Genomic DNA, 27,195 nt, shown 5'->3' on the forward strand with positions numbered 1-27,195 from the left:
TTTTATAAAAATGCAAAAAAGTGTCTTATCTACAACTTATTTTAGAAGAACGAATAAAGTGCCTATTTATCTTGATAAAATACAAGTACAAGTCTTGCAGAAATTGCAGACAAACCAAACCCACGTACATTTACAAGAAATTGAAAGCAGGAGCAAATTATGTATATATTTTATAAAGGCAAAAAACTAAGTGTAATTAAACCAAAACCAAAGTGCAATTTGAGTGGAATTCTTCCCATTTGTACGATTCATACATAAGCAAATAATGATTCCACCCATGACCTGCTCAGACTCCATCTACACCAAACACACATATAAATACAAATATACATATGATTTTGACATTGAATCTAATTTTGCATGTGGGACAGAGATATTCTACTTATGTACTGTATAGTGGAATACATGCATGAAAACAATATTATAAAATTACTTTCAGTATGTAAGGTATCCAGATCACCTTAGCACCTCAAACATTATTCAGAACAGCATGTTTCAATCATAACATATCAAAATAATACAAATCTCAGAACCTCAAAAAACACTTCTTTATCAGCAGCAGAAATAAATCTGAAAAAAAAATCCTATTAAGAATATTGATTAATTTTGTTGAGGAATACCATAACTGTACACAAGTATATTTTTTGCTAATTTATGTACAGATATTAAAAAAAAAGTTGAGCTCGAATGCTAATAATTGACCTACCCCGTCATAGAATTTGATGGAATTTATATGATTCTTTGAAATTGTTATGCTCCCATGGTGGAGATGAAGAAACAGAATTCCATCGGAGAAGAAGTAAAGTTTACCTAAAAACACACAAGAAATTAAATATGATTAATATATTACAAAACGTCAGACAAGAAATTTTCCACTTAATTTGAGTCTTCACTTAACAATTTCATCTGAATATATATGAGTTTAAATACCTACATTCCAATTTCAACATTCCATTAACTAACCTACTCTTTTACTAAGAGGCGCTATGCGCGTGCTAGACCTAACATGCCCATTATAAGTATATGGATGTGTTAGCGTTTAGCGCACGCTAAAATGGCTAGCGCACCTTAGTAAAAGGGGGCCTAAGAGAAGAGATTTGTCTGACAAATTTCTCTAATCTATTCACAAACAGTAATTAATAAGACTTGCACAATCCAGAAAGGAAAGTTGTATCGCTTAATTTATAGATTTTCTAGTTTTAAGTTCAAATCGGGCAACCTTAGTTAAAAGAAGTTCAGATTAGAGAATGACACGGTGGCGGTTTCCCACGTTTAGCCGCGGGTAACCCGCCAAAACGGTGACCCAAAAAAATGGTCACCGCAAGTTCGGGGACAAGGCCATTCACCGCCCCGTGGAGTGGTGAATGGTACCACGGGGCGGTGAACAATCTTGAACGCGCGGTGACCGAGCATTCGAACCGGCAGCCCACTCTCTCCCGCCGGCCTTCCATGTATCTCCCTCCCTCCTTTTCCCTTACCTTTTCTTTTTAAAATGGCGATTTCTATAAGGCTACAAGCTGTATTACAGCCGGAGCCTTGAAGTCGTGTTGCATTGCCTGCTGGTAAAAGTCTCCTCTGACGCAACTTCCTGTTTCCGGTTGCATCGGAGGAGACTTCTAGCAGGCAACCCGACGCGACTTCAAGGCTCCGGCTGTAATACAGCTCTTAGCCTTATAGAAATCGCTATTTTAAGAAGAAAAGGTAAGGGAAAAGGAGGGAAATGCACAGCTGGCCAGCGGGAGGGAGCAGCTGGACCGCGTGAAGGGTGCTGGGGGTGGGGGGATGAAGAGGAGAAGACGCTGAAGACGGGGCAGTGAAAGAGAAAGCGAGGCGGTGACGGGTCGATGAAGGGGATGGCAGAGATGGGGACGGGGCAGTGAAAGGGACAGCGGGGATAGGGCGGTGACGGGGACAGAATTTTTCCCCGTGTCATTCTCTAGTTCAGATCTTAAATTATCACTCTGGAAAATTTACTAGGTGTACCTAAGCATAGGATCTTAAGGGGATAAGTAGAGGGCTGGATATAAAGAAAGAGAAAATTATTAGGAGTTTTGAGGCAAGACTAAAAAGGTTAGGGCTCTTCAGCTTGGAAAAGAGACGGCTGAGTAAAGATATGATTGAAGTCTACAAAATCCTGAGTGGAGTAGAACAGGTACAAGTGGATCGATTTTTCACTCCGTCAAAAATTAAGCTCAGGAATGCATTGCCAAAGGTTGTGGTAAGAGCGGATAGTGTAGCTGATTTTAAGAAAAGTTTGGACAATTTCCTGGAGGAAAAGTCCATAGTCTTATTGAGAAAGACATGGGGGGAAGCCACTGCTTGCCCTAGATTGGTAGCATGGAATGTTGCTACTCTTTGGGTTTTTGCCAGGTACTAGTGACCTGGATTGGCCACCATGAGGACAGGCTACTGAGCCTGATGGACCATTGGTCTGACCCAGTAAGGCTATTCTTATGTTCTTATGTTTCAATGCTAGGCACCAAACTTAAGGGTCCTTTTACTAAGCAGTGCAGATGACCACCACCCGCTAAATGCCAAGCTGTCATTTCTATTTCTATGGGCAGCTCGGCATTTAGCATTCGCTGCTTGGTAGCACAGCTTTGTAAAATATCCATCTTATAATACAAAAATTTATGCAAATAATGTAAAAAACCCCACAACCCTTCAGATTCCTAAGTTTTAGATGAGCTTTCGGGGTTCCTAAGTTCAGCTCTGAATAGGTACCTCTTAGGTACATAATTTTAAGAACTCATTGGCTTCTAAGCTCTTTCTGTAAACACAACTAGTAAACTATAAAACATAAGACCATAATAAATAAATCATGCAAAGTATGGTCTTGTTTACCATTAATTTATTTTATGGGATAGAATAAGCTGCCTAAAATTGCAATGTTCTCAATCTATTGGTCATAGAAGTCTTGTACATTAGAAGGGGGGGGAAGGGATTGGGACCTGAATACCGCCTCTTTTGTAGTTTTATAAACACACTCAAAGCGGTTTACATACAGGTGGTTACATACAGGTACTTCAAGAATTTTTCTGATCTGTTCCGGTGGGCTCACAATCTATATAATGTACCTGGAGTAGTGGTGAATTAAGTGACTTGTCCAGGGTCATGAGGAACAGTACAGAGTTTAAACCCACAACTTCAGGAAGATGAGGATGTAGCTCTAACCACTATGCCACAAAATAGAGACTACAATTATGGTAGGTGAAGAAAGCAAAGTTACTCACCTGTATCAGATATTCTCCAAGGACAGGAGGCATATATTCTCACATGTGGGCGACATCATCCAAGGAACTCAGCATGGACAGTCAAAAAGTGTGCTGTCACTTTAAAACCACCCATACTGTGTGTGTGTTGATGCCTTCTTGCCCAACATCAGCTCGAAGGACCTGCAGTTCAGTAAGATAATTAAGAAGCTAACTACGGGAGGTAGGAGGGTTGTGAGAATACCTGCTCTCCTCGGAGAACATCTGCTACAGATGATTAATTCTGCTTTCTCTGAGGATAAGCAAGCATTATATTCTCACATGTGGGACTCCCAAGCTACTAGGATCATGTCTCTCAGAAGAGGGTTATTGATAACTACCATACGCCTGGTGAAACTGGCATTTAAGTAGAGAATAAATTCTGTAGAACAGCTTGGCTGAACTGACTATACCTTCTGGAATGATTTTGCAAACAGTAATGGGATGTGAAGGTATGAACTAAGGACCAGATGGCTGCTTTACAGATATCCTCAATAGGAGTGGAATGTAGATGGGCTACTTAAGTCACCGTTGTTCAAACTTTGTGTGTAGTGACATGGCCTTGAAGGGACAGACCAGCATGAGCATAGGCAAAGGAGATATAGTCCACTAGCCATGTGGAGATGGCTCCCCTGGTGCAGGAGCTCCAAAGTCTGTTAGGATCAAATGACAAGAATAGTTGAGTGGTAGCTCTGTGAGGTTTGGTCTGATCCAAGTAGTAAGCAAAAGCACATTTATAGTCTAGTGTGTGGATAGCTGTTTCACCAGGATAAGAAAGTGGTCTTGAAAAGAATACAGGTAAAACTATGGACTGGTTTAGATGAAACTCTGAGACAACCTTTGAGAGGAATTTGGGATATGTACGAAAGACCACATTGTCATGTTATAATGTTGAATAAGATGGATCTGACACAAGCGCTTGACGTTCACTGACCTGGCATGCAGGCATAAGAGCTATGAGGAAGACCACTTTCCAAGTGAGATGCTTGATGGATGAACTTCAGAGTGGTTCAAAGGGAAACTTCATCAGAATAGAAAGAGCAACATTGAAGTCTCAGGCAATGGCAGGAGGTCCGAGAGGCTTGGTATGGATTTATTTCGATTTCTATCCCATCCTCCTGGTAGCTCAGAATAGTTTACAACAAAACATAGAAACATGATGGCAGATAAAAGCCAAATGGCCCATCTAGTCTGCCCAGCCGCAGTAACCATTATCTCCTTCTCTCTCCAAGAAATCCCACGTGCCTATCCCAGGCCCTTTTGAATTCAGAAACAGTCTCTGTCTCCACCACTTCTCCCAGGAGAATATTCCATGTATCTACCACTCTTTCTGTGAAAAAGTATTTCCTTAGATTACTCCTGAGCCTATCACCTCTTAACTTCATCCTATACCCTCACATTGCAGAGTTTCCTTTCAAATGAAAGAGACTTGACTCATGCGCATTTACATTACAAAGTATTTAAATGTCTTTATCATATCTCCCCTCTCCTGTCTTTCCTCCAAAGTATACAGATTGAGATCTTTAAGTCTGTCCCCGTACGCCTTATGATGAAGACCACATACTATTTTAGTAGCCTTCCTCTGGACCGACTCCATCCTTTATATATTCTAAATGAGGTCTCACCAAAGTCTTATACAGGGGCATTAATACCTCCTTTTTCCTACCAGCCATACCTATCCCTATGTAACCTAGCATCCTTCTAGCTTTCACCGTCACCTTTTCAACCTGTATGGCCACCTTACGATCATCTTGTATAATCACACGCAAATCCCGCTCTTCTGTTGTGCACATAAGTTCTTCACCCCTAAACTGTACCATTCCCTCAGGTTTTTGCAGCCTAAATACATGACCTTGCATTTCTTAGCATTCATAATAAGTTAAGGGCATCAGTGGTCAACAAAACATGATGTATATAAGAAGAATTATGTAAAGTGGAGTCTGTTTGCTTGTGTCCATTCAGTTGAAGAGGAGGGTATTATTCACTGCTCTTCGGAACATCATTAGTGAGTCCTGTGCTCTTATTTGTACAGGCAGCTGTTTTCACAGTCAAAGGATAAGTGGCTGTAAGAGCATCTATGAACCATTTCCATCTTGAGAGATCTTCCCGAGGTGATGCACAGTCGCCTCTCTGCTTCAGAGCTGAGAGGGGCGGTTGGGGGGTGTACTGGTGTAAATGGCCTTCATGAATCTTGAAACCAAAGGATGTACAGATAATGCTTTTTTTGTCCAGTGGTGAATGAAAAGCACTAATTGCACTGAAATGAAGGAGTCTTGAGACTACAATTAAAAAGGTGTAGGAGACAGTCGAGAATGGTGGGAGAGGACAAATGATCAGATCTAGCGCATGGACATTACACCAAACTGTGAAGCAAGTCCACTTGAAATGATAGCAGCGCTGTGTGGAAAATTTTCTAGATGCTTCAATGATGGCTGACACTGGTACAAATATAATGTGAAAGCATCTACATAGTGGGAGAAATACCATGCTTTGAGTGCTAATGAAAATAGATTCTATGCCAGCAATGTTGGAAAGATTTGAAGTGTAATGTGCTCCCGTACACTGAGTTGTAGGAGGAGCTGTGATTGTTGTGGCCACAGCAGCACTATGACTTCTTGGTGAAGTTTGAGTAGTCTTCAAGACTAGAGGAGTTAGAAGAAAAGCATAAAGAAACTTGCCCCGCCCTTCAAGGAAGAAGGCATCTGATTCAAGACAATTGGGAGTATAAAGTCTGGAACACAAGAGGGGAAGTTTGTGGTTGTGGGAGGAAGCAAAGAGGTCTACTTCAGGGGTCCCCCAATCTGAGAATATCTGCCGTAAGATGATTGAGTTGAGTGACCACTTGTGAGGCTGAATGAGCCTACTCAACTTGTCTGCTAAGAAGTTTGGTTTTCCCACTAGATCGGGGGTCGGCAACCTGCGGCTCCAGAGCCGCATGCGGCTCTTTTCCACCTTTGCTGCGGCTCCGGTAGTGTGTCACGCAGGCATGCAGCTTAAGTCCGGCGTCGCGGCGGGAAATAGCCATGCTGAGCAGTGAGCTCAGCACATACACAGATGAAAGCCTTGCTTGCTGATTGGTCGGCGGCCCCGCCCCGCCGGACCAATCAGCAAGCAAGGCTTTCATCTGTGTAGTGCTGAGCTCACTGCTCAGCATGGCTATTTCCCCCGCGACGCTGGACTTGTAAGGTGCTTGAAAAAGAAATCATCCTGGCCGGGGTCGGTGTCATGCTCCGGAGATCTACAGCCTTCCTATCTCCCTCTCCCTTCTACCTGCTTCCGGCCACATCCCCTGCTCCGCGGCTCTCTTCGGCAACTCAGCAGCAGCTTCTGACGTCGGGGCCTACCCTCTGCGAGTCCCGCTTGTTTCAACTTCCTTTTTCCACAAAGGCGGGACTCGTAGAGGGAAGGCCTCGATGTCGGCAGCTTGTCTTGATCACTGCTGCTGACGAGTTGCTGAAGAGAGCCGCGGTGCAGGGGGGTGTTGCCAGGTGCAGGTAGAAGGGAGAGGGCCAGATGCAGGACTCGTGGGTGAGGGAGGAGAAGAGAGAGAGAAAGAGAGAGGGGAGGGAAACAAAAGGGAATATTTCATACTGTGCTGGGCCGAAGTGGAGGGAGGGTGGAAAGATTCTGGCTACAGGGTACATTAACAAAGGAAAAGGGGGGAAAGCTGAAAATGGAGATAGTGACACAAAGAAGAGAAAGGGTAAGCAGGACCTACTGAATAAGGATAGAGATACAGAGGGGACATGAAGAGGAGACATAGAAGTAATGCTGAAAAAGTGTGGGGGGGGGAGATAAAGACATTGAAAGGGCAAATGGTGAACATGGCGTAAAGATAAGGACAGAGACAAATGAAGATTCTGAAAAAGTGGTGAGATAGGGTATAGGTGAGATGGACACAAAGAAGGGTGATGCTGGAAAATAGGTGGAATGGTAATTCTGACAGGCACAGAAGGGAAATGCTGGATCAAGGAGAGATGGGGCTCAGGCTGGATGGAATGAGGAGAAATGCCTTGTTGGCCCGGAACTTCCTCTCCTACATCAGAATTGACGTCAGGGAGCGGAATGCTGGTCAGTGCAACACTTCTGCAGGGAAAGCTTGGGACGGCGGTGGCTTGGGGGCTGTTCCCCGATGGCGGTGGCAGCAAACCGAGTGGCTTGGGGGACGGCACAGAGACAGAAAGAAAAAGTTGGGGGAGAGAATGAGGTCTGGAGGAGAGGAAACATACAGGAGGCTGAAAGAAAGGAAGAAAGATTGGATGCACAGTCAGAAGAAGAAAGTGCAACCAGAGACTCATGAAATCACCAAATAGCAAAGGTAGGAAAAATGATTTTATTTTCTTTTTTTTTTTTTTTTTTTTTTTTTCATCTTTATTCCTTTTTATTTCTTTCAACAAGTGTACAATATTATTACAAGTAATTCACATCACTCACTTGACATTCTTAAGCAATATTACACATGTTTTAATTCCCTCCACCCACCTCCCATCCCCTCCCCTATCAACAAAATATTTTATCCAAACATATACATATTTAGACTCTCCCTCCCCCCCATTTTTACAAATTATCCCCTAAGGAAAAAGAATAACCCTTAATCATTACAATATTCAATTAATGGCCTCCACACCTCCTTAAACCTTTTAAAATATCCCCTCTGTACGGCAAGAAATCTTTCCATCTTATATAAATGACAAACTGAGTTCCACCAAAAACTACAATTCAATCTAGAACAGTCTTTCCAATTAGTCGTTATTTGTTGAATTCCCACTCCAGTAAGAATCATCAATAATTTGTTGTTTGCTGCAGATATTTGACTTTTGGCCCTCATACACATTCCAAAAATCACTGTGTCGTAGGATAATGCTACATGATTTTCCATCAATATATTAACTTGATCCCATATTGATATCCAAAATGCCTGAATACATGGACAATAAAATAAAAGATGGTCTAAAGTTCCAATTTCAATTTTACAATGCCAGCATCTATTAGACTTAGAGCAATCTAATTTTTGTAATCTAGTAGGGGTCCAGAATGCTCTATGCAACAAAAAGAACCATGTTTGCCTAATAGATGCCGACATCGTACCTTTAATTCTCCAAGACCAAATACGTGGCCATTGAGATGCATTAATTTGATGCTTAATCTCAATGCTCCAAATATCTCTTAATCCATTTTTTGGTTTCTTATTCAAATAATTAGATATCATTTTATACCACTTTGCGGCCTGGTGTCCCAGAAAATCTGCCTGGAAACATAAGAATTCTAAGCTGTAATGATCATTTAAAGATTTCCATTCAGGGAACCCCACCTGAATAGCCTGCTTCAATTGCAACCACTTATAACTTTGTTTTTTATTCAGACCATATTTATGTTGCAATTGTGAAAAATCAAGCAGCTTACCATTATCAATTACTTCCGTTAAGGATCTTATACCTGCTTTAATCCAATCCTTCCAGACAATCTTAAACCCGCCTATTTGTATCTTGGAGTTTACCCAAATAGTCTGCTGTTTCGATTTTAAAATAGAATCACTAGTTAATTTATCTACAAATCTTAATGTTTTCCAAGTATCCATTAATACTCTATTGTCTTTACGTATTCTAGGCACTTTTATACCAAGCAGAAGATCAAGCCTAAGTGGAAAAATAAGTGATCTCTCCACCCTTAACCACTCTGGTAATTGTTCCAAAAGCTCTGGGAGGACCCAATACATACCTTGGCGCATGATATAGGCCTGATGATACCTATAAAAATTGGGAAAATTTACCCCACCCTCCTCAATTGGTCTTTGCAAAGACACTAGAGCCACTCTTGCAATTTTACCCAGCCAAATAAATTTAACCAGAATACTATTTAATTTTTTATAAAAAGACCCCTGAAAAAACACTGGTATCATTCCCAATTGATAGCAAACTACAGGCAAAATCATCATTTTAACAGTTTGAACTCTTCCCCACCATGACAAATGTAAAGGATTCCATTGCTCACATAACTCTGTTACTTTTTGTAATAAAAATTTTTCGTTTATTCTCATTGTCTCTTCAAGTGTTTTATTCAACCAAATACCTAAGTATTTTATACCATCCTCTTTCCAAATAAAAGGGAAAGAATCAAGTATACCTTTTGTACAATGCACATTTAAAGGTAAAATTTCTGATTTATTCCAATTTATTTTGTATCCTGAGAATTTTCCAAATGTATCTATTATCTCCAGTAGACATGGAATTGTTGTTTCCGGATTCCTCAAATGAAGCAATATATCATCTGCATAAGCGGATACTTTATATTCCACTCCAGCACATGGAATACCCTCTATGTCCTTTGCCTGTTGAATAGCTAACAACAAGGGTTCAAGAACTATATCAAAGAGCAAAGGAGATAATGGACAACCCTGTCTAACTCCCCTCTGCAATTTAAAAGCATCTGAAAAATTATTATTTATGTATAAACGAGCAGTTGGGGAGCTATACAGTGCTTGAATCATTTGTATAAATCCGGATCCAATACCAAACCATTCCATAGCTTGATACATGAAATTCCATTCTACACGATCAAAAGCCTTCTCAGCATCTAGTGATACTGAAAAAGCCGGATCATTAATTTGTCTTGTTAAATAATACATCTGAAATGCCAGTCTAGTATTATTTGAAGAGTGTCTTTGAGCAACAAATCCAGTTTGATTTATTCCTATTATATGCGGAAGAGCTTTAGCCAATCTTAATGCTAAAATCTTAGCTAATATTTTACCATCTACATTTATTAAAGATATAGGCCTGTAATTTGACACCAATGTTGGATCTTTATTTGGCTTTGGCAAAACAATAGTTAAAGATTCTGCCATAGTGCCTGATATACAACCTTTATTCAGTTGGTCCTGATATAGTTTTAATAAATATGGTAAAAGGGAAATTTGAAATTCTTTATAAAACTCCACTGTAAATCCATCTCCACCTGGAGCGGTCCCAACTCTAAGGGATTTCAATGCCATTTGTAACTCTTTTAATGATATAGGTTTATCTAAACTTCCTTTTATATGATCAGGAACCTTAGGTCCTTTAACTAAACTCAAAAAATCCAACCCATCTTTCTCTTTATCTAAATAAGACTCAGAAGAATACAGTGACTTATAATATTTTAAAAATTGTTTTAATATATTTCCAATTTGAGAATGAGAATGTCCTAATTCATCCTTAATTATGCTTATTTTCTCCTTTCTTTTCTTTGCTTTTAAATAATTTGCCAATAATCTTCCAGCCTTATTTGCACTACCATAATACATTGTTTGCTGAGCAAAAATATCTTTCCTTACTAATCCAGAGGAAATTTCATTATATTCACATTTTTTTTTTTAACAATAATTGAAATGTCTCTTGTTCCCATTTATTAACCAATTTTAATTCCAAATTTTTAATTTCTTTTTCCAAATTTGCAAATTGCTTTCTTATCTGTTTCTTTTTATACGCAGAATATGATATAATTTGTCCTCTCATAGTTGCTTTGAAAGCATCCCATAATATTCCAATCGACATTTCCTCTAGGTCATTAAGTCTGAAATATTCATTCATTTTTATCTGAAATTCAGTGCAAAATTTAGAATCAGCAAGCAAAGTATTATCAAACCTCCATACAGGTTTGGAATTATCTTGATCTAATAAGTTAACTTCTATCCACACACCACCATGATCAGATATTACTATTGGTTCTATGTCAGCTTTTACAACTTGCTGTACAATCTGATCTGAAACAAATATATAATCAATTCTTGAAAACGATTGATGAACATGTGAACAAAATGTAAATTCCCGATCATTAAAATGAAGAATACGCCATATATCTTTCAAATTACATGCTTGTATCAAATTTTCTAATCCCATTGATTTCATAATTCTACTAGGCTTTTTATCCATTATTGGATCTATAACAGCATTGAAATCCCCAGCCACCACTAAATTAGTAGTAGCCAGTGGTAAAACTAATTGTTGTAGAGATTTAAAGAATTCACTTTGATTCGAATTAGGTGCATATATATTTAGTAACGCCATTGTATTACTGCCCATGCTCATGTCAACAAGTACCCACCTTCCTTGAGGATCTGCCTTTACCATATTAAATGTTGCTGAACATTTTTTATTAATCAATATTGCTACTCCTGCCTTCTTTTTTACCGCTGGTGCAAATAAACATTGTTTTATCCACTTATCTGTCAGCTTCATAGACTCTGTTCCAGACAAATGTGTCTCTTGCAAGAAACATATATCTATATTTTGTTGTTTAATATATTCCAATACCTTTTTCCTTTTTATAGGGTGATTAAGGCCATTTATATTCAAAGAAAAAATTTTAAAACCCATTTTACAAATAAAATATAAAATACATATATAATCCACTCAAACATAAAATATACATTTTTTCTTTTTCCTTAAACCAATATATGAGTCTCCCTCCCTCCCCTCTTTCCCCATCCCCCCTATTCCCATCCCCCACCCTCCCCTCCCCTAACACAAATGCAAACTTCGAAACGCACATATTACTGAGCAAAAATAAACTCCCCACAGGCAATAACATACTCATTTTTCTTTCTCTAATCTTTCAAACAACCAACACTAAATTATCCTGCAGTCAATCCATTCTTCAATACCCTAAATACCTATATTTACTATAATTCTTTATTATATACTTCCCCTCTCATTCAAATTTCCAAACATTCTTCCATCCTATACCTCTAATATATTTATAAAAGTATATACCCAATATTTCGGAAACCATTTCTTACAATATATACCCCCCCAAGATTAATATTATTATTTTATTTTATTTTTTTTTTTTTTTAACCTAAGTTTCTCACAACTTCAATGGAACATACATCACTCCATCCTATAATATTCATTTTTTTTTTTTTTTTTTTTTTAACCTTACATCAAAAGAAGGATCAAACATTTCAACCAAGCAGACCTCATATTTTTTAAAACTCTCATTAATTTTCATTGCATCTTCAATCTATTACAGTCTATTCTCCATTCTGCACAACTGTAACACTTGTACATCTTCATCCTGCTGTTTCAGTCTCTTATTCCATCTTCTTGCAGATTGCTATTTCATCTTTCTCCAATAAAGTATTTTTGCAACATCATCCTTATATCTCAGTCAATTTCAGATGCAAATTGTAAATCTAAATAATGCTCAAGTCATTTCCATCAGTCCATCTTCACATCTTCTTCTCTTTACATCAATAGTCTTTTGTATTTTTCATCTTATTATATTCTAAGTTCCCACATTTCTCCAATGCAGCATTTATGTGTCCTCATATTATCTCAGTCACGCTCAAATGCAAATTATAAATTCACATTAAGAAACCATCCAAATCTTATAATTGTTCCTCATATTTTCTTCACTTCCTATATGCTCCATCCCTCTTCTTACCTTGTCAAAATCTTCTTTTCTTCTTTTCTTATTGTCTCTTTAAAATTTTTCATTTCTTTTCTTTAAATCTTGTTTGAAATGTTGATCCCCCTTAAACCTAACTGCAACAATTTTCTAGAAAATATTTTCTCCTTTTCTATTTTTTTTCCACTTTTTCCTTCTTTATAAAATATCTTTCAATTTTCACTCAAAAATATAAACCAAAAATAATCTAAGTATATTATTTATTACATTTTCTAAATAATTTCATGAAACCATAGGCAAATTATATTGATCTAGAAATTCCTGTAATTTGCCTGCTTCTTCAAAATTATAAGTTTTATTCTCATAAGTTACCCTCATAATAGCAGGGTATATCAATCCATATCTTGCTCCCATTGCTCTCAGTTTAGGTCTTAAATCCAAAAGCTGTTTTCTTCTGTAGGCTGTAGCTTTTGCAAAGTCAGGTACTATAAAGATCTTAGAATCCTGGCATTTAAGATCCTTGTTTGTTTTAGCCAGCTTTATAATCTCTACCACCTGCTGATGTCTTAGCAGCTTAAAGATTATTGGACGGGGACCCTTCTGACTATTTGATCTTTTCATCGGTATCCGATGTGCTCTTTCTATCTCCAAAGGAAAAGAACTTTTAAATGGCAAGATCTTTGGGATAAAATTAGTCACAAATTGAATAGGATCATTCTGCTCAATCCCCTCAGGTATCCCAATCAGACGCAAATTATTCCTTCTTTCACGATTTGATAAGTCTTCAAAATCCTTTTTCAACGCCTCTATTTCTCTGTGATCTTTTTTACACACCAGCATCTCTGCCTCAGATTTCTCAGCATGCTTTTCTAACTGCTCAATTTTGAAGTCAACTGCCTGCATTCTATTTGTCAGACTCTCTATTTCCTTCTTCACATCTTTTATATTTTTAGCGTTATCACTTACTATTTCTTTAATTTTCTGAAGTTCATTCATCAAATCACTGTTATCAATTTCTTCCTGAGGCAAAGGGACCGCTGTCGGGGATACCGAATCAATTTTTGTTCTTTTTTTACTTCCTGCTCCTGAATTCACCGGATTACTTTTACTAGTTTTACCCGAAGCCATTTCTTACTTCAATTCTCTCTTTTCCTTCACTTTTCTTTAATTTTAACTGCCAAAATCTTAATAAAATTTGCCTGTCACAACAGAGCTAATCCTCTACCCAGCCATCTTAGTGCGCTGCAAAGTTCTAGCATGATTTTATTTTCAATTTAGTGATCCTGTATATAGCATTAAGATAAGAAACAATATATGCAGTGTTAGATTTGTTTTATAATGGTTTTGCGGCTCCAAGTTTTTTTTTCTTTTCGAAAACGGGTCCAAGTGGCTCTTTATGTCTTAAAGGTTGCAGACCCCTGCACTAGATAAACCACCTTGAGGAATATGTTGCAAGGAATTGTCCAAGACCAGATGGATTGTTTCTTGGCAGAGTGGGTGAGATCCTATGCCCCCTTGTTTGTTCACTTAGAACATGGTGACTTGGTTGTCTGTTTGATGAGAACTACTTGATTGAAGAGGCGATTTTGGAATATGTGCAGAGCATTGCGGATTGCTCGAACTTCCAGGATATTTATGTGGACAATTTTCTTTGAGGTGTCCAGATGCCTTGGGCTCCTCAGCTGAGCATGGAAGCATCCACTATAAGTATCTTCTGATGCAGTGGAGTGTGGAAAAGAAGGCCCCAAGAAAGACTAGCCAGCAACATCCACCATGAAAATCTGAGGTTACCTGTACTGGATGGGAAAGGGCCCATGTTCCTAGAGAAACTATGTGAAACTTCTCTTTCACTTAGTATTTGTTGAAAGTACAGAGGTCCAGAAAATACTTGGAGTAAAATCCTGGAGGGGAACTTATTGCATCGCATTGAGCTAGAGAAGGGCTGAGAGCTCTTGGTGAAGAGTATTCTAAGGGAGTTGAAAAGAGACTTTTTGGAGGATGGTTCAGAGGCTTTTGCAGTAAGCAAAGGGCATAACCCTGGCTCACCATTTGTAGGACCCACTGTTCTGTTGTTATGAGGGGCCACCAATGGTAAAAATGGTGGAGTCTGCCTCCTATAGGAAGAGTCTGAGATAGAGAAAGAGAAGACATGCTGGTGATACTCTCGAGAATGAAGACACAATGACTGCTGTTTGGACTGAGTTTTCTGTTGACACTGCTGACTAGAATGCCTTTGATTTGTTGTTCGAGAGGATGTAGAATGTTAACTATATCTATGCTTAGAGTAATCTCACCCTCAAACAAATACTGTCTTAAATTCTAAACTAATTCTTTGGAGATGTCCAAATAATGCACAGAACTAAATGACAACTGAACAAGAAGACATCCAGTCACTAACAGTTGGCTCTGAAAACAAAAATGATTTTTCCAACAAAGGAATGTTATTACACTCTGAACCTAAAAAAAAAAAAACACAAAAAAGCACCAAAATGTTTTTTTGTAGCATCTTCCACTGAACTCGGCCGATTGTTATGAAATTTAGTGCACCTTGTACTGAATGAAATTGATGTAAAATGTTGCAAATATTTTCCACCACCGCACCACATCACTACCTTGTGAAAATGAATTGTGAACTGAATAAAAAGACATAAAAAATTGATGTCTTATCTGTCAGAAAAATGTAAAGTTAAAAAGTAATGCTTCAATTAAGCAGATGTTCAAAGTGCACTCCCTTTGAAAGAACGCATGCCCTCAGCCTTGGCTGCCACTGATAGGTCTTTGTCAATGATGCTCTGTCAATGTCAGATATCACTGTCTGGTAGACGTATTCCTGTATCAGCCCCCAGATATGGCAGTCAACTGGGTTTAGGTCTGGTGAATTTGCAGGCCAGAGGTCTGGACCAATGAAGTCTGAGGTCTCCGGATGTAACAATTCTACGGTGTCCTCTGCCCGATGTGCTGGGGCATTGTCCTGTTAGAAGGTAAAAGTAATCTGTCGACATGTGACAGATTGCTGGCAACAGCTTCTGTATCAAGAGGACATCCTGGTAGTATGCATCATTGATCTTAACCACAGGATCGATGAAAAACAGATCTGTGAATCCGAGTTTTGAGACTGCGACCAAGACCATGACTGATTGGCTGAAGGTCGAGCAGGTCTATAGTACAGGTTTGGCATTAACCTCACGTTTCAGTGTTGTTGAAGGCACATACAGGCGATCATTCTGTGTATTAATAGGTGAAGCAACTGTAAATATATTTTCATCTGTAAACCAGATGAAGCTGACACTGTGCTCTGGGTATTTGGTCAAAAGCTGCTTGCACCGTTTCAGGCGTGTGTCTTTGTTGTATAAAGTTAACTCTTGGACATGATGCTTTTTAAGACACTTCAATTTCAGATCATCATGAATTAACCACAGTGTCTGGCTTATTCCTGCTTCTCTTGCTATTTGGTGAGTTGTTTGGTGTATTTGCAGCATGTCCTCCTGGCTCAGTACAAGATCGCATACAACATCAATGTGCTCTTGTGTGTGAATCGAGCGCAATCATCCACTGCCTGGCTTACGATCCATAGTGTCCACTGCTTTGATCTTGCCTAGCAGCACATCATAGTAACATAGTAGATGACAGCAGATAAAGACCCGAATGGTCCATCCTATCTGCCCAACCTGATTCAATTTTAAATTTTTTTTTTCTTCTTAGCTATTTCTGGGCAAGAATCCAAAGCTCTACCCGGTACTGTGCTTGGGCTCCAACTGCTGAAGTCTCCATCAAAACTCACTCCAGTCCATCCACACCCTCCCAGCCATTGAAGCCCTCCCCAGCCCATCCTCAACCAAAAGGCCATATACAGACACATACTGTGCAAGTCTACACAGTACTGCCCTTAGTTCTTCAAAATTTACTATTATTTTCTGATTCTAAATCCTCTGTGTTCATCCCACACTTCTTTGACTCCGTCACCGTTTTCCTCTCCACCATCTCTCTCAGGAGCACATTCCAGGCATCCACCACCCTCTCTGTAAAGTAGAATTTGCTTACATTGCTCTTGAGTCTACCACCCCTCAACCTCAAATTATGTCCTCTGGTTTTACCAATTTCCTTTCTCTAGAAAAGATTTTGTTCTACGTTAATACCTTTCAAGTATTTGAATGTCTGAATTATATCTCCCCTGTCCCTCCTTTCTTCTAGGGTATACATATTCAGGGCTTCCAGTCTCTCCTCATACATCTTGTGGCGCAAACCTCCTATCATTTTCGTCGCCCTCCTCTGGACTGCTTCAAGTCTTCTTATGCCATTCGCCAGATACGGTCTCCAAAACTGAACACAATACTCCAAGTGGGGCCTCAACACCTTCTTCCTTCTACTGGCTACGCCTCTCTTTATACAGCCCAGCATCCTTACAGCAGCAGCCATTGCATTGTCATGCCTTTAGATCTTCAGACACTATCACTCCAAGGTCCCTCTTCCCATCTGTGCATAACAGAAGTATTTGTTTAGCACGTTTGCTTTTTCCTCAACACTCTCCACATATCAGTTCTCAGCATAATTTAGTTTAGCAATTCCATTTTTCATCTTCCTCCTTTCACTAATATATCTGAAAAAATTTTTGTCTCCCTTTTTAACATTTTTACCCATTTGTTCTTCTGCCTGCGCTTTCGCCAGATGTATCTCTCTCTTGGCTTCTTTCAGTTTCACTCGGTAGTCCTTTCTGCACTCCTCTTCTTGGGTTTTTTTATATTTCACGAACTCCAGCTCTTTTGCCTTTATTTTCTCTGCCACTAGTTTGGAGAACCATATCAGTTTCCTTTTTCTCTTGTTTTTATTTATTTTCTTCACATACAGGTCCGTAGCCATTTTTATCGCTCCTTTCAGCTTAGACCACTGTTTTTCCATTTCTCTTATGTCCTCCCATCCTAACAGTTCTTTCTTCAGTTACTCTCTCATTTTATTAAAGTCTGTACGTTTGAAATCTAGGACTTTAAATATCGTGTGGCCGCTCTCCACTTTAGCCATTATATCAAACCAAACCGTTTGATGATCGTTACTTCCCAGGTGCGCACCCACTCAAACATTAGAGATACTCTCTCCATTTGTGAGGACCAGATCCAATACCGTTTTTTCCCTTGTGGGTTCCATCACTATTTGTCTGAGCAGAGCCTCTTGAAAGATATTCACAAACTCCCTACTTCTTTCCGATTCTGCAGACGAACATTCCAGTCCACATCTGGCAGGTTGAAATCTCCCAACAGCAGCACCTCCTCTTTCCTTCCAAACTTTTGGATAGCCACAATCAGATCCTTATCAATTTGTTGCGATTGAGTCAGAGGTCTGTAGACTACACCTACATAGATAGAAGTTCAATCTTCTCTTTTCAGAGCAATCCATATCGCTTCTTCCTCTCCCTAGGTGCCTTGCATTTCGGTCGCTTGGATATCGATCTTAACATAGAGAGCTACTCCTCCTCCTTTTTGTCTATCTCTGTCCTTCCTAAAAAGATTATATCCCGGTATGTTTGCATCCCATCCATGGGATTCACTGAACCATGTCTCTGTGATAGTGACAATATCCAGATCTGCCTCTAACATCAGGGCTTGCAGATCATGAACTTTGTTGCTTAGACTGCGAGCATTTGTGGTCATCGCTTTCCAGCTATTTTTCATCAAGGCCATTTTTGTTCCAACCTTTCTGTGGGAACTCTTTCAATAATCGTCAACTGGTGTAACATTTTACGAATACCAAGTTCTTTATCAGAATTTGGTCTTCTGCAATGAAAACCATTTTGTTTACAAAATATTGTCTGCTTCTGCACGTATCCCATAGCAACAAGGTAGTGTTGTGGTGCAGTGGGAAATATTTAGGTTTTACATCAACTTCATTCAGGACACAGTGAACTAAATGTCATAAGAATCAGCCAAGTTCTGTGGAAGATATGACAAAAAATATTTTGGTGGGTTTTCTTGGTTCACAGTTTTGTATTTGTATTGTATTTTAACTTAAAATGTTCAGAACACTCACCTTCTTCAGGCCTGACTTGAACATTGCTTGTATATATATATGCATCATCTCCACCTGTAAGGAAAGTGCCAAGGAAGGATTCTTCATCCTAAGAAATAAACACAATTTAGATTTGTGGTCTATCAATTAATGGTGTAATTAAATTTTAGAATTTGCATTTTATTCTATAAAGGATTTCCTCATATCAACAAATTAAACTCTTGTTGCTAGTAAGGAAAGACTAGGTACCTACCTTGATAATCGTCTTTCTAGTAAATAGGCACATCATTCTGGAACACATAGGTTGTGTATCCCTGGTCGCAAGATCCTGTTTAGAGAGCCTCATTAACATTTTTCTGCTCTGCCTCCCATCCCTCTGGGCTGTCCTGTAATACCTCAGTTTGTATCAAAGCAGATGGTCAGCCCTAGAGAAGAAAACAGAATAGGGAGTTCAGGGACCATCCCCGAGAAACAAGTCTGTTCTGCCCAATCATAACATATAACATGAAATAATCATAAACATCTAAACATTTAACCCCATAATGTGGTGCAAAGAACAGGCCACCTACCTGAGTGCAACCTGCACTAATAGTCTTGTAGATACTCCATTGTCTCTTCACAATAATAGTATTATGGACATGTCAGAGACAGCAATCAGGCTAATGAATATCTGACAGGGCAGGCTTCTAGAATAATGTGCCTATTTACTACAAAGAAGATTATCATCAAGTACCTAATCTTTCCTTCTAGTGCAATACCACATCATTCTGGAACACTTGACGTACCAAAGTAGTCCCCTAAGATTTAGGGTATGACAGATGAGTCTGCTGAGAGTACTGAAGATCCGAACGCATTATCCAATTTGGCTGCTACATCCACCCTATGAAACTGTGAAAGTATGGAGGGGAGACCATATGGTTGCTCTACAAATTTCTTTAGGGGAAGCTGCTCTAGATTCCAGCCAGGAGGACACAACATTCCTAGTGGAATGGGTTTTTATAGCTACTGGAAATTGGTTTCCACTGCTGATGTAAGCTGAGGAAATGACCATATGAATCCATCTAGAAATGGTTGCTTTTAAAGCCGGCTGGCCCTGGCATCTGGTACCCACTAGCATAAAGAGATGAACCAATAGCCAAAACTCATTTGTTACTTCCAGATAGCAGAGCAACACTCTGTGAACATCAAGCAATATCAGAACTTTGCCACTCTTCTTGGACCCCATGGATGTGAAAGCTGGCAACCGTACTTCCTGGTTGAAGTGGAAACTGGAGACTACTTTCAGCAAGAAAGAGGGGACTGTTTTCAGACTGATCTCTGCAATCCTGAGGAAGGGTTCTCTGCAGGAGAAAGCCTGTAGTTCAGACACTGATGTGCTGATGTGACCGCCATTAAAAATGCTGTTTTGACTGTCATGTCCATCAATAATGCTGTCTTCAAAGGCTCATATGGAGCTCTAGTGAGAGCCCGCAGAACAAGATTAAGACTCCATTTTGGAAAAGGTTGATGCACTGGGGAAAGCAGACTTAAGATGGTGTGATGAAAAGTTCTCAGCCCAACCAACTTCTTAAATTCTGAACATTATTTTGCCACTGTAGCTAAAAAGAGTGTTATTTTAATTTTGCAAAGTGCCAATTTGCAGAATCATAATGCAATGTTTAAACATAGTTTCAGATCAATGATTGAACCATGTCAACGAAATGTGTGGAATTTTCAAGTGAGAAGCTCCAAGCTGTCACAAATTTTCGATTCCTGCAGAAGAAAATACCAAAGAAAATTCATGACTGTATGACACAAACACTGAGTGACAAATGCCCACATACTTCATAGTGAAAACGTGGTGTGCAAACTTTCAGCGTGGAGATTTTAAAACTGATGATGCAGCAAGGTCTGGGAGGACTAAAATGGTGTCAACTTCTGAAATTGTTGACCATGTCCATGACCTGATTTTGGCTGATCGGCGAATATTAGCTAAAACAATTGCTGAGACACTACAGATATCCAGGTAACGTATTGGTTGTATAATCCACAAACAGCTGGGTATGCAGAAGCTGTCAGCCAAGTGAGTGGCCAAATGTTTGAATGCTGATGAGAAACATCATAAAGTGAATACTTTCAAGTAGAGAATGACACAAAGACAAATTTTTTTCAGTCCCCGCAGGATCTATCTCTACCCTGTCCAGTCCCCATGAGTTCTGTCCCATTCCCCGCAAGCTCTGTCCTCATCTGCACAAGCCTTGAACACTTGTATGATTTTAAAGTTTGAGGCTTGTGCAGATGAGGATAGAGCTTACAGGAATGGGGCAAGATAATGCATCTGCTGATAAGGTTGGCAAAACAATGGATGTTTGACACAGTTGGGGTTTCAGTGCATAGACCATCCACCCTACTCACCAGATCTTGCTCCATCTGACTATTTTCTGTTTCCAAACTTTAAAAAAAAGTTTGAAAGGGCAACAATTTTTGAGTGATTCAGAGGTGATTGCAGCAGTGGAATAGTATTTCAGTGAGCAGACATCATAGTATTTTTTGGAAGGTTTACAGAAACTTCAGACACGATGTACCAAGTTTGTTGAACTTAGTGGTGAATATGTGGAATAATTTATAGGTTTCATGACTCCAATTCATTCTCATCTTATTTGGGCTGAGGACTTTTCAGCACTCCCTCGTAATGCTCCCTTCAAAAATCTGGCTGCTTTTGGGTGAGAGGCCAATGTCTTTTTATTAGACTGAGATCTGAAGAACGAGAGACCCGCTCTCTGTACTTTGAGGGAGCCAACCACTAGTCCTTTCTCAAGCCCTTCTTGAAGGAAAGCTAGAACCAGTGATACTGGTGCTATGACCGGAGCCTCACTCTTCTGGGCACACCAGCCCTGGAAGCACTTCCATGTATTTGCATAGGTGGCCAAGGCTGACTGCTTTTTGGTCTTCAGGAGAGTGGTAACTACCACCTCCAGATATCCTTTGCGCACTAAGGCTGCATGCTCAAGAGCCATGCAGTAAGACCAAAGCATTCCAGATCATCCAGGGCGATTGGGCCCTCTGAGAGTAATCTTGAATGACAGGCTAGGCTGAGATCCTGGTCCCTCTTTAGATGGCATGAGGATGAGATGTCAATAATTCAGCCATGGGTGTAAAGTTCAAAGTTCACCTTATTGATAGTAGCACTATAAGGATTTGAAGACTCGATGCTGACAGTGTTTCAGTATCTATGCCTTTGTCAAGAGTCTCAACGGCTGGTTGTTCTATCACATAAATAGAGCATTCAATATAGGTCAATATTAGAAGCAAACAGGGAAATAACTGATGACCAGATCTGAATACCACAGACATTTCGGCCAGCCCATTGCGATGAGAACTACCAGCCTTGGATGCAACATTATTCTTCGTAAGACTCTGCCTGTCATGGGCCATGGCAAGAACATATACAGAAGCCCTTTCTATGGCCATGGCTGCATCAAGGCATATAGATCAGTGCTTCCTGGCTCATATCTTTGAGTGAAAAATTGAGATGCTTTCTTGTTAGGCGTCTTCACCGACTCACGATGCTGTTGAATGCTTCCTGAGACAGAGCCCATTCTCCCAGATCAAGAGTCTGCTTCATGGTGGCCAGTAGTAAACTCTGGCAAGCAATCCTTGCCAATGAACATAGCGGACACCACCACTGCCAAAATATGGAGATTCTGGTCTCATCACTCCACAACACCTTCTTCCACTGCTTTGTGGTAAAGCTGGTATATACTTTGTGGTAAAGTTGGTATACTCTTTAGCCCAGTTAAAACGATGCTGAATTACACTAAGGAAGGGCTTTTTCCTGAGAATTCTTGTTTTTCAGGCCTGCTTTCACCAGTCTCCGGTGAACCGTCCAGCCTGACATCAACACCCCTGTTTCGGCCAGTGACTTATTGATGTCAGTGGCAGTTAATTCCTGATTTTGAAGAGCCATTCTCACTATCCTTCTATCAATCTGAGGTGTTGCAATCTTTCTCTGGCTCCTTCTAGCCTTGTTTTTGATGCTTGTAGTCTCTTTAAAATGCTTGCAGAATTTCAGTACTCCAGCCGGTGATACACCTTGACCAATTTTGGCTGCAATCTCTTGGTAACCCTAGCCTTTTCTTAAGGTTATGGTTGTTGCTCTCTTTTTAGGCAACCAATCAAGTCTCTTCTACAAAATTTAGCATACAGCAGTAATTTTTGTGTATTTAGACAATTAATTCATTTAATTCAATTAAATCACAATTAATGAAAAATAATAATTCAGTTTTTGTCGTATTGCACAATGGGCCTTTAGACAACACTCACAAGCTATGACAACATCAGAGCATCAAAACAAAACACAAACAACCTATTGTACTGTATGCACTCAAAATCTAAGCAATACATATCAAAAGCAACACAACCAATTGCTTACCTTTTTGATGTAAAATCACTAAAAGTCATTCCTAACTACAAAATAAACAAAATTACTACAAAAAAATTACCAGTAATGTTTATTATCAAACAAAGAATGTTCTATCATATTATATCAGGATTAAATAATTAACTGATGCAACAGCTGAATAAAGTTCTGCAATCTCAAAAAACGAAGTGTTTCCACAATTTTGGCCACTAGTGCAAGATGCTCATATTATAGGGCCTAGTTTTCTCTCCCAACTAATAACCTGAAAAGCCACCATCTTTTCCACATATTTAAGTTTAGAGCAACCCCTTCCAGTAGGAAACAGAAAAAAAGCAGAAAAACGTGAAGGGTGCCTCAAAATATTACAAGCAAATTGATCAATCAAATAACATGGCAATAGACCACAAAGCACTTTATAACAAAAATAGCCAGATTTGAAAACTACCCTGGGCTCTATCGGAAGCCAGTGTAGTTTATGAAAATAAAGAGTAATGTGATCCATTATTAAAAAAAAAAAAAAAAAAAAATCAATCGTACTGTGGAGTTCTCAATTAACCGCAGTTTCCTAAAATTCTTTTGTAGACCAATAAAATAGACTATATTACAATAGTCTAAAACTGATAAAACTAAAGACTGCACCGATAATTGAAAAGCGTAGTCATGAAAAAAAGCCCTTAATAAACAAATTCTATAGTATAGAGAAACCCTTTTTTTTTACTACAGCATCCACTTCTGCTCACATAATAAGATTTCTGTCCAAGAAGACTCTTAATATTTTTTTTAAAGTAGAAAGAATAGGATATTGTACCCCATGTAATGATAAATATATTCAAGGAAATAATTTTTCTGTCAATTTATCTTATTGTAAGATGTAATTTATAGTTCAGTTCCTTCAGATTCTATGACTACAAAAGCCTTCATTTCAACCTCTTTGTGAAACTAAAATAAATGCTGTCAAATTTACCTGTGATCAGTAATTTTCAGTTTATAGAAATAACGATTAAGAAGTAGGGCTTCTGGTTTTAGATTTTAACCACTGAATGCTGATATACACCCTGATGCGATTTTTAAAAAAGTGTTTATTGAAAAAAAAAACCCAAAAACAATAACCCACACCTGAAAAATATCACAACACTACTTCCCTTAGTATTCTGTCATCCCCCCAATTCATCTTGTATATTCCATTTAGTTTTTGTGCTTTTTGTGTGCAATCAAATGCTAATTGATACAACTTAAATTTTTGATTCCATCAATAAAAGGAAGCAGCACTGATATTTTCAATCCTTAAATAACCCCCATATAAAATACCTGTTTCTGAACACCTATGAACAGAAGCCCTAGCAAGGATCAATATTCACCTTCACAATCTGTAAAGCTTTTTCAGACCGCTTCACTTCATCATCTTCAATCTGCAGAAAAAAATTTCTAGGCTTTAATAAAATACATCATAGTTGGTATCATGACTAATGTTTAATATTTCAACTAGTAAAATTCAGTTAACATAATGAAATCTGCATTATGACAAATGTCCTATTGCCTAATGGTTCAAATCCCATTATGGCTCTTTGACCTTGGGCAATTCATATAACCCTTCACTGCCTCAGGTACAAACCTAAGCCCTCTCCAGGTACAGTAATATACCTACTATATCCGAGGATGAAGAGAAGCAGCCTATTGGTTAGTGCACTCCATTGCCCCAGGTACCAAAAACACATTGTGAACCCAGTAGGGACAAAGAAAATATCTGCATACAATGTGTACAGCACTGCATATGTAGTAGTGCTAAAAAAATTAGTAGTAATAGCTTTGACCTTCAACTGAAAAAGGTGTGAGCCAAATCAAAACACATATAAAACGAACAGGTCAAAACAGAATGACAAACAAGAAACATCAAATGAACTTCAAAACTAGTGTTACAATATGGCTCCAGTAAAAAGAATATGGATTAAGACATCCGGGTTTTACTCTAGATGTCTCAAATCTATCCTCTTTACTTCCATTGCTTTCAATCCATCCTTCTTTTTCTGGAGCCATACGGTAACCCTATTCAAAAAACATTCAGCATTTTTTTTTTGTATACTGTGAAACATCTTTTAATACTGGACAAACCTAAGCCAACATGCACGTTTCACTGAAGTTCAGGGCAGGGCAGGGTCCTATTAAGATCTAATAAGTCCACTGGCTCTTGCTCGATCTGGCCAATCAATGTTTGTTTTTGAAACCAAAGGATAAAAATCCAGCCTAATCTACAGACTTAACAAGTGAAATGAACCACACAAATTTAAGGACTATTTAAAATATACGTATTAACAGTTTAGGAAAGATATAAGTATGTTTCATACTAACCAGCCAAGAAACAAATCTAGGTATGGCTGCAGTCAGGATGATATAAGTGCTTTCTGAAGTAACACTGCCATCTAGAGTAAAATAAGACATAATTAATTGTCTTAATTAAAAAACAAAACACCTTTCCCTCACACAAGAAAAGTAATATTCACAGTATTCATAATACTTCCAAAAAGTAATATTTCAAGTACAACACCCTGTAACAGTGTTTTCTTTTCTCAAAGCTTACTAGGGAATTTTTTGAAATCCCTCTGGATATGCATAGTAGCTCCTATGCTCCTAAAGTAGTTAATCAACAGGCACAGAAATGTGGGACTCTCTAACTATGGTTTTTCTTCAATAATAAAAAGGAGAGCATAAAAACAAATTAATTTCCCATAAGGGTGAGAACACTTTAGTAGCCTAGATAGGTAAGCTATTCCACACACATCTTCTATAAGGCAGAGATACTCTGCTGCTGGTGAAAGAAGGCAGTTAGTTAGGCGCCACTGACTCAAGCTCAAGTTAGGACATGTCTTTCTCATATCTGGAATTTAGAAAGTGTTTGAAGACTTACTTATTCTCTAGATTTTTGGGTAATTAAATTCCGTGATTGCTCGGTTGTAAGCTGATGTAATTTTTTGTAAATCGCATAGATCTGCAAGGTTATGCGGTCTAGAAATTGATTTTTATGTTATGTTATGTTGATGAATTACAGATCTAAAAATATATCAGTTTTGTGCTAGTCCAGTAAAGTCCTCCAGTGTCATCACCATGGTTGTTTTTCAACATGACCAGCCATCTGATCGCAGGTCACCCCTTTTTGCCTGGCTCCTTTGATCTTCCTAAACATAATGTCCTTCAATGATCTTTCTCTTCTGACAGTGTGACCAAAATAAGACAGAAAGTCATAACTTAATCATTTGGGCTTCAAATTACATAGCCAGTTTGATGTCTTCCAGAATCGATTTTTTTAGTTCTTTTGGCAGTCCACGGCAAGTATTAAATTATTTTCCAGCCTCAAAGCTCAAATGAGTCAATCTTCTTTCTATCTTGTATCTGTAGTGTCCAGCTTTCGCATCCGTAATTGACCACTGAGAAAAATGAGTGTGTGGACAAATCTGCTGGAGGTCCAAATATAATAATAATTAAAAAAAAATAGTCTACTTACATGTCTTGGCCACCAAGACTTCTAACTTTATACTCATTTTTGAACAGAAAAATATCTGTAAAGCTAATTGGGTGTCATAAAACTGTCAGGCAATCAGATAAACAGTCGCTCTGCACGCATGTCTAGGAAAAAATGCTTACACCCAATGTAAGTCTCAGTGATTCAGATTTTCGCATTCTTATTAGAAGTATGAGACCAGAGAATATCTGAAACTTACTTTATTATAAAAAAAAAAAATAAAGAAAATAATATATACAAGCTGTATAAAATAACAGACTAATAATTATGTAGAAATATCTCTGTAAATATGTCAGCACATCAGTACATATATATTCTCTAAGTAATTAGAAAATATGTCTAATTATCACACAATACATATAGTCTTATGCAAACAAACTATAATTCCTGATAAAAGAATATAAGCAGCACAACTGGAATAGTTTGGCTAATTAGCTATGGTCCCAGAAAGCACAGTTACTTACCGTAACAGGTGTTATCCAGGGACAGCAGGCATATATTCTCACACATGGGTGACGTCATCTACGGAGCCCCAGCGCGGACAGCTTTTCAAGCAAACTTGCTAGAAGTTTCAAGTTTGCACACTGCACCACGCATGTGCTAGCCTTCCTGCCTCTAGAGGGCGCATCTCCACCTCGTGGTCCTCA

At 38.8% G+C, this 27,195-nt stretch overlaps 1 protein-coding gene across 2 annotated transcripts in view; it reads right to left on the minus strand.

Annotated features, from left to right (window-relative positions):
• Positions 1–27,195, minus strand: part of C1H20orf194 (chromosome 1 C20orf194 homolog) — a 308,395-nt gene that overhangs the window by 91,373 nt on the left and 189,827 nt on the right. For both annotated transcript variants that reach the window (XM_033953173.1, XM_033953162.1), the window contains exons 18-21: positions 25,381–25,451; positions 24,393–24,443; positions 18,657–18,744; positions 707–810 (exon numbers count right to left, since the gene is read on the minus strand). In XM_033953173.1, coding sequence (XP_033809064.1) covers positions 707–810; positions 18,657–18,744; positions 24,393–24,443; positions 25,381–25,451 — 314 coding nt within the window. The remainder of the gene's footprint in view (positions 1–706; positions 811–18,656; positions 18,745–24,392; positions 24,444–25,380; positions 25,452–27,195) is intronic.

The sequence above is a fragment of the Geotrypetes seraphini genome, chromosome 1, assembly GCF_902459505.1.
Source record: "Geotrypetes seraphini chromosome 1, aGeoSer1.1, whole genome shotgun sequence".
Lineage (NCBI taxonomy): Eukaryota > Metazoa > Chordata > Amphibia > Gymnophiona > Dermophiidae > Geotrypetes > Geotrypetes seraphini.